This window comes from Neophocaena asiaeorientalis, unplaced genomic scaffold, assembly GCF_003031525.2.
Source record: "Neophocaena asiaeorientalis asiaeorientalis breed wild unplaced genomic scaffold, Neophocaena_asiaeorientalis_V1.1 scaffold156, whole genome shotgun sequence".
Lineage (NCBI taxonomy): Eukaryota > Metazoa > Chordata > Mammalia > Artiodactyla > Phocoenidae > Neophocaena > Neophocaena asiaeorientalis.
The window spans coordinates 570,255-577,786 of NW_020173773.1; the positions used below are offsets into that span (position 1 = coordinate 570,255).

At 46.5% G+C, this 7,532-nt stretch overlaps 1 protein-coding gene across 4 annotated transcripts in view; it reads left to right on the forward strand.

Moving 5' to 3' along the window:
* The first annotated feature begins 6 nt into the window (after positions 1-6).
* Positions 7-7,532, forward strand: part of LOC112403901 (carboxyl-terminal PDZ ligand of neuronal nitric oxide synthase protein-like) — a 301,211-nt gene continuing 293,685 nt past the window's right edge. For 2 of the 4 annotated variants that reach the window (XR_003004013.1, XM_024751627.1), the window contains exon 1: positions 7-223. Coding sequence is in view for 3 of the 4 variants with exons in the window: in XM_024751627.1 (XP_024607395.1) it covers positions 119-223 (105 nt within the window). In the remaining variant the exon portion in view is untranslated. The remainder of the gene's footprint in view (positions 224-7,532) is intronic. The other 2 variants (XM_024751628.1, XM_024751630.1) reach the window with 2 other exon arrangements.

Sequence of the window (7,532 nt, forward strand, 5' to 3'; positions counted from 1 at the left end):
TCCGCTTGCGCCCCCTCCGCGCGCCGTCGCCCCCAGCTCTCGCCTCCCCTCTCCTGGGTCTCTCCAGCCCCTTCCTGCCACCGCCGCCTCTGGAGGAGCCGGTCCACCGCGGGTCACCATGCCCAGCAAAACCAAGTACAACCTTGTGGACGATGGGCACGACCTGCGGATCCCCTTGCACAACGAGGACGCCTTCCAGCACGGCATCTGCTTCGAGGCCAAGGTGAGGGGGCCTCAGGGAGGGGACTGCCCCGGAGGGGCATGTGTGAGCGGACGGGATGCGCAGCCATCCCGGACGCAGAGCTGGTGGGTTAGGCTGATTTGGGGGCCTTTCTGTTAGGGAGGGTGACTCCCCTTCTCTGTATAGTATTCCGCGGGCTCCTGCCCAGAACTGCTAAAGAGCAACTGCAAAGTTTGAGCGGTATTGCTTCACCCCCCTCCTCCCACCTGCAGACTCCCGCATCCTTACCCGTCCAGGACTGATTGAGTTACTTCCCGGATCCCTTCTTCTGAGGAGGAGAAGCCAGTGGGTGAGCGCAGCCTGGACGTGGTTCTTTAGAATCGGTTTAGGGAAGCTTTGGTGTTATTTACCTGTTGGGATCCCTTGGGAGAGGTGCTTTCAGGAAGGTCTTTTAAAGGGGGAATACCCGCTTCCTGATTGAAGAAAATAATACAGGGGTGGTTTTTGTTTTTAGATTCCAGGTAACCCCGGCCAGGTGTCAGAGTCACTTCCTAAACGCCTTATTTGCCACGACTCCTTTGCAAGTGCCAGTCATTGAAGGGGGGAGGTGTGGTGAAAGCTGCCCGGTTACTAGTTTTGTGGCTTAATGTTAAGTTTCAACAGCTAGTAGGGGACCGCTGCTGAAGAGTTTATCGGGGGTGACTGGAATTTTCAGCTCAAAGCCCCAGGTCCATCCTTGGGAGAGGGGGCGGGGCAGAAGCCTCTGTACTGCACCATGAGGTGTGAATAAGGCTGCCCCCCCCCCACACACACTGTGAGGCACTTCCCAGAATGAGGAGTTCTGGTTTCTGAGATTACAGCTGGGGTTCCTGCTGCTTATCACAGGTGAAGAGTGTTTCTCCTCTTCCTTCATGCAGCTTGACACCCTCCCCCCAAGACTCAGGGATGCTCAGCACCTACTGTGTGCCTGTCACTGGTAAGTGACAGAAAATACTACCCCTCCATGTAGGTTGTGTCTTCTGGTTTTGAAAAGGTAGTACTTTCGATGTGGAGAGAGTCTTCATTCCCTTTTTCTCCTTAATGGCTTTGTAGATGGCAGGGTGTTAGCATCTCAGGCAAGGGTTACTCCATCAGGTAGCTATTTGCTTCAGTTCTTGAGACATCTTTTTGAGTGTCTGATATGAGTCCAATGTGGTCAGTTACTTTCGATTGTTCTTCCTTCTCATGGAGATGTGTGAGTTGTTAAATCTTACCTTTCTTTTTCTCCCTGAATAACCTTCCACCAGCCATATTTGCTAGAGCTGGGAGGGCACCCCCTGTTTCCCCAGACATCAAACCCTGCAGTGGAATGCAGAGCTGAATTACTGGGTATGGCTGGGACCAGAGTGGGGCTGTAGCCAAGATCTTATCTTGCTTCTCTCAGAATAGAGCTGGTTGGTCTAATATAGGATGTTTGGGTTAATTTTTGTCCGGGCCTGTTGCTTTGGTGAGCAGGTTTTTAAATTTTAAAGTATGAGTTTTCATCATGTCATGATTTAATTTTCTTGGACACGCATAAACTGGGAAATTGGCTTTTGTCTTGTTTGGTTCACCAGGGCTCTGTTTTGCAAGAATGAACAGAAGAAGAAAGATCAGAATTAAAGTGTTTTTAACCTTTTAATTCTTTTCTCACAGTCTCTGCATTTGATCCTCGCTAGGACTCATAACCTAGGTTGTTAGAGTCGGATTCTTGCCACCTCCAATTCTAGTCTGACACCTCTGGGGAGAGCCCAGGACTGTGCACCTCTAAGGAGCATTCCAGGTGATTTAATGCAGGTGTTTGGGACCAGACTTTGAGAAACAGTGGCTTCAGGCTTGCCTCCAGCTTGCTGGATCTTACGCTCTCTTTCCCAACATGTAGTTTCTTTTCTAAGCAAATGTCTGGGGGTTGTGTGGTGTAGTTCCTATAGTAACTTGCCTGGATTCACACACAGTGGTGCTCCATAAGAGGAAGGGGAACAACCACAGTTGGTCCCAGCTGTGTTCCCAATGCAGATGTGGGACATGGTGAACCATGGGTTCTGCTTTGTGAATGGTGAGGTAGGGAAGAAAGGACAGGGCTGACCTTGAGAACTGGGTCCTAACTCCCAGCTCTTGGTAACCGATGCTGGACACCAGTACATTCAAATCATGTCAGCTAAGACCTGAGTAGAGGTGGAAGCAGAAGCTTTTCTGTCTCATGAGCACCTGGGCAAGCACCTCATCTGGCTGGTTTTCACATCCCTCCCGAGCAGTGTCCGTGGAACTGCGCAATCACTGGGTTTTCAGGGTTAAATCCACACCACACTCATTCCTTGTTTTGGAAAAGCACGGGCTGTAAAAATGTAAATGTATTAGCGCTGCCTTGTCAGAAACTCCTGGAAAATGAGCCCAGGTCTTTCACTCCCAAGGGCTGGCAGTTTTTCAGAATCAACACTGGATGGAATGACTTTTTGGATGCATGCCGCTCATTTTCAGGGTGCCGTGGAGATTGAAAAGGTTATGGCCAGAGTTGAAGGGCATCTGGGTGTCAGAGGTTCTGTGCACTTAAAAAACACACCGTGCATTTAACTGTCAAGTAGGATCCTAGAGGTTTTCCACCTGGCAGTACTTCATGTAATTCTCACTGCTTCCACGGAGGTAGGTCTCCTTATACCTTATAAATGAGGATATGTTGCCTGCTTTATCGCACATAGCTGGGTATGGCAGAGACAGGATTTAAACCTGGGAGCTTTGACTTCAGACTCTCAAATGCAATGCTTATTCATTTAATATTTTTTATGGAATGTTCACTCTATGCTGTGCGGTTGGTCTGGTTCACGGTTCACTGGTGGGGCACCCTTAGGTTGTTGGCCTCTCTGACTCTGATGTAGGAAATTATTCAAACTTTTAGTGCTAGGCTCTTTCAAGATAAAACCTTGGTCTGGGAGCTGCTCTTAGGGGATAGTGCCCTCCGTGTCAGAAAGGGCACCTGGCTCACTGACCGTTGCTGGTGGGTGGGCGGTAAAATCCTTCTCGGCTTGAAAGCTTGTGTGGCTCCTTTGTATTTGTCTCTCCCTCTCCCTCTCCCAATATGCCTTCCTGGTGGCCAGTGCCGTCAACTGGCTGTCTCTGCTTGCTGGGTGAGAAGAAGACTTCTCATGACAGTGGTGCAGAGAATAAGAGTATTAATAATATAGTTATGCCTTACGTTTGTAGGTGATTTTTGATTTGCCTGCGACTTTCACACACACAAAATTTTCCTCATGTGGAAATTGGGACATTAGTGTTATCTCTGTTTTTCAGATGAAAACATTGGGGATCAGAGAGATTAACTTGTCCAGAGTCACAGAACTGATAAGATGAAAGAATAATGATTATAGCTGATACTTAGTGAGCACTTACTATGGACCATGTATTGTTCTAGGTGCTGCCTCATTTAAGCCTCACACTCCAGTGCTTTTGATTCCTCGTCCATGGTTCCTTAGCTTCATCCTGAAATAGTAGCTCCCTCTGTATTCGTAACTCTCGTTGCGTAGCCCATTCAATGATCTGGGCATGTGTGGCACAGCCTGTCAGAACTGGAAAGCACCTGAGCTCACCTCATACAGCCTCCTCATTTTACAGATGAGGAAGTTGAGGCCCAGAGGGGAAGTCGTCGACCCAGGGTCACATAGCTAGGTGAGAACAGAACCAGAACTCATCCCTAGTTTCCTGGCTTCAAGGTGGTTTCAGTTATCTGTTCTGCTTAACAGCCTACCCCAAAACTCAGTGGCATAAAACAATGTCTGTTTAATCTGCTCTTGATTCGTGGGTCAGGAGTTCAGGCAGGGCTTGGCTGGGCTGTTCTTCTGTTGCATGTGGTGTGGACTGGATCACTCACTTGGCTTCATTCTGCTGTGGCTGGGCTGGAAGGTCCTAGAAGGCTTCACTCTCATGGTTGTGCTTTGGTAGTCCTCCGTGTGCAGGTTCTCTGCATTGGGTAGCTTGCACTTCCTTATAGCATGGTGGCCCTTTGATCTGGCAGCTGGCTTTCAAGAGGGAGTGTTCTAAGCAGGGAAGGTGGAAGCTCTGAAGGCCTGGCCTCCGAAGTTACACAGAGTCACTTCTGCTGCATTCTCCTGGTCAAATGGGGCCATAGGCTGGCTCAGATTCAAGGGGGGGAGAAGTATTCTTCACTTCTTGGTGGGGAGTGTCAAGGTCACAGTGCAGGAGTGCACGTGGGATGAGAGATATTGCCAAAGCCATCCTTGGATCATGGTCAACCATAAAATTTTGTGTTCTTTCTCCTCTGCATATAGCTTCTCCAGCGGTGTCGAGTGTTCTTTGAGTACCTTGTCTCGTGCTTCTGTGTATAGCCCCCTCCGCCAACATCAGGTACATATATATATAGCCAGCAACATCAAATTATTTATCAAGTGGAAGAAATTTCCAATTGTAGAAGGTCTGAAAGCAGTAAATATATTGTCTTATTGCTGAGTGATTTGGGGGATTTGGGAGTCCTTGGTCAAATCTGAACTGAATTCTCTGGCCGTTACTCCCTCCTTGCTAAATGGCTTCACTGGCTGATGGTTTCCATGATGTAGATTTTAGAGGTTACAATAATCCCACACAGCAGGCTACCTGCGGATGCCTCTTGAACACTCTGTCTTGAGGGCTTCCAGATTAGGACATTACATATGTTGGTTCACCATAAATGGGGTACTCTAACTCAAACCTAACCTGTGGTGTGTGGTAAAAAGCTCTCAGAACCAGCTCTGCTATATTCTGGGTGTGCACTCTCCCCTCCCCCGCCCACCCCCCAAAGGGTCCTGTCTTCCAGGATTGTGGACAAGTAGGGATTCAGATAGAGGCCCTGGCGTATTCGCTGATGTCATCATTGAAGTGCAGGTTATTTCACCTTATTAGGTACTTGTCTGGATGCTTTAATATCCATTGTTATCTTCTGCCTGGACCAGATGAATCTTTGCGGGATGATGAGTCTCAAAGATACAGCACTTCTCAGAAATAATACCTGTTTTTATTCACCCTTATTTTGCTCTCAGGTGCTCCAGGGTGTTCCTCTGGAGCTGGTGTTTTGGAATTTGATGGGCAAATGTATTTCTACCTTATCTGTACATTTCATGATTTTGCCATGTCTCCTTTGCCCCAGAATGTCCCAGTCCATTTAGTGGTCAGAATCTCATACTCACTCGTCATGCTGACCTTTGCCAATCATCCGTGTTCAAGACCCTAATCAGACTCATTGTTTATTATCGCTTACTCGTAATGCTGCTATTTCCGGAACTCAAACCTTCAGAATGCTTTCTTTGACCATCATTATCTGCTTCCTCTCACCTCATTGCCTTGAGGCTTCCCTTAGCTCCTCAGTGACCTCCTGCTGCCCTTATCCTGCTCCCCCAGCAGCCTGGAGCCATGCCCACCCGCCTTTCCGTCTTTCCCACTTTCCTGCCCTACACTGCAGACTTAGTCTCTGCTACTTTCTTCCTTCCTTCCTGTTTTTGGAAAAAGAACTTCCTTCTTTCCTCCACTCCCTCTTCCCTAATAGCTTTATTGAGCTATAACTCACATACCATAGAAGTTGCTAATTTAAAATATACCATTAAGTGGTTTTTAATATATTCATAGTGTTGTGCAATCATCACCACAGTCAACTTTAGAACATTTTCATCACTGTACCCTTTAACTATCATCTCCCCCACCCGACTCCACCCCAGCCCTAAGCAACTACTAATCTACTTTCTGTCTCTAGATTTGCCTATTCTGGACATTTCATATAAATGGAACCATGGTGTATGTGGGTTTTTGTGATTGGCTTCTTTCACTTTGCATGATGGTTTCAGGGTTCATCCATATTGTAGCATGTATCAGGACTCCATTCCTTTTTATGGCTGAATAATATTCCATTGTATGGGTATACCAAATTTTGTTTGTCCATTTATCAGTCGATGGACATTAAGGTTGTTTGTTTTTTAGCTATTAATAATGCTGCTGTAAACATTTTGTGCACAAATTTTTGTGTGATATATGCTTAAGTTTCTCAGGGGCAGGCAGGTAAGAGTGAAATTGCTGGATCACACGGTAACAATGTTTAACCATTGTGGGACTGCCAGATTGTTTTCCGATGTGGCTGCACCATTTTACTTTTCCACCAGCAGTGTGTTAGGATTCTGATTTCTCTGCATCCTCACCGACACTTCTTATAATCTGGCGTTTTGATTCTAGCCAGCCTAGTGGGTATGGAGTGGTATCTCATTGTGGTTTTGATTTGCATTTCCCTGATGAATAATGATATAGAACATCTTTTCATGTGTTTATTGGCCATTTTCACATCTTTGGAGAAATGTCTATTCAGATCTTTTGCCCATTTTTAAATTGGATTGTCTTTTTTAAAAAAAATTACTGAATTGTAAGAGCTCTTTAAATATTCTGTATTCAAATCCATTATATAGCTCTGCAAGTGTTTTCACCTATTCTGTGGGTGGTCTTTTGACTTTCTTGGTATCGTCTTCTGAAACACAAAAGTTTTAAATTATGAAGTCCAATTAGTTTTTTTCTTTTTCCCTCTTTCTTTTTGAGATTCATCTGCCGTCCCTCTGCTGCTAGCCCACTTCTCCTGAGTCTTTTTTCATTACCCCATCACTCCCTACCCCCACCTTTGCATTGTTCCATCTTTCCCCCTACTGGCTCACTCCTCTGTCCAGGAGTGTGCTGTGACCTTCTCTATGTGAAAACTCTCTTCTCTCCACCTTTTTCTTCATGAACATGTTGTCCTCTTCCTTTTACAGCTAAGCCTCATGAAAGAGTGGTCTACTCTCTTCAGTTTCTCAATATTCATTCAGTCCCTGGCTATGTCCTTCCCACCTCTGTCCTGGCTGCCATGTAGAGATTGTTCTATTTTCACCCTTCCCTGTCCTCATTCTTTTTGAGTTTTCTCCCTGAACAGCCTATCATTGTCTTTCTTGGGATGCCTCACTCAGCTCTCTTCAGGCTCTCGATTGGCCATGCATAGCCCCCCCGTCTGTACCTTCTCTTCTTTGCTGCACATTGACCTCTAAGGTAAGTGCTCAGTTTCATCCTTCCCCCTCCCGCCTTGTTATGCATGTTGGCTCCTAGATCTCTAACTCTAGTCCAGACTCCAGATCTTTATTTCTAGCTTCCTGCTGGCTATCTCTACCCCAGTGAACATGTTGCTCACCCCATTGCTCAACAAGGTTGAATTCAAATCTCTCTGATGACTTCATACTTCTTTAAATGACCCCACCATCTTCTCAGACACCAAGCTTGACACTTTGGAGCAGTGGACCCATTGGCTGTTGATTGAGTACCTATTGTGGCCAGGCTTTCCCAAGAA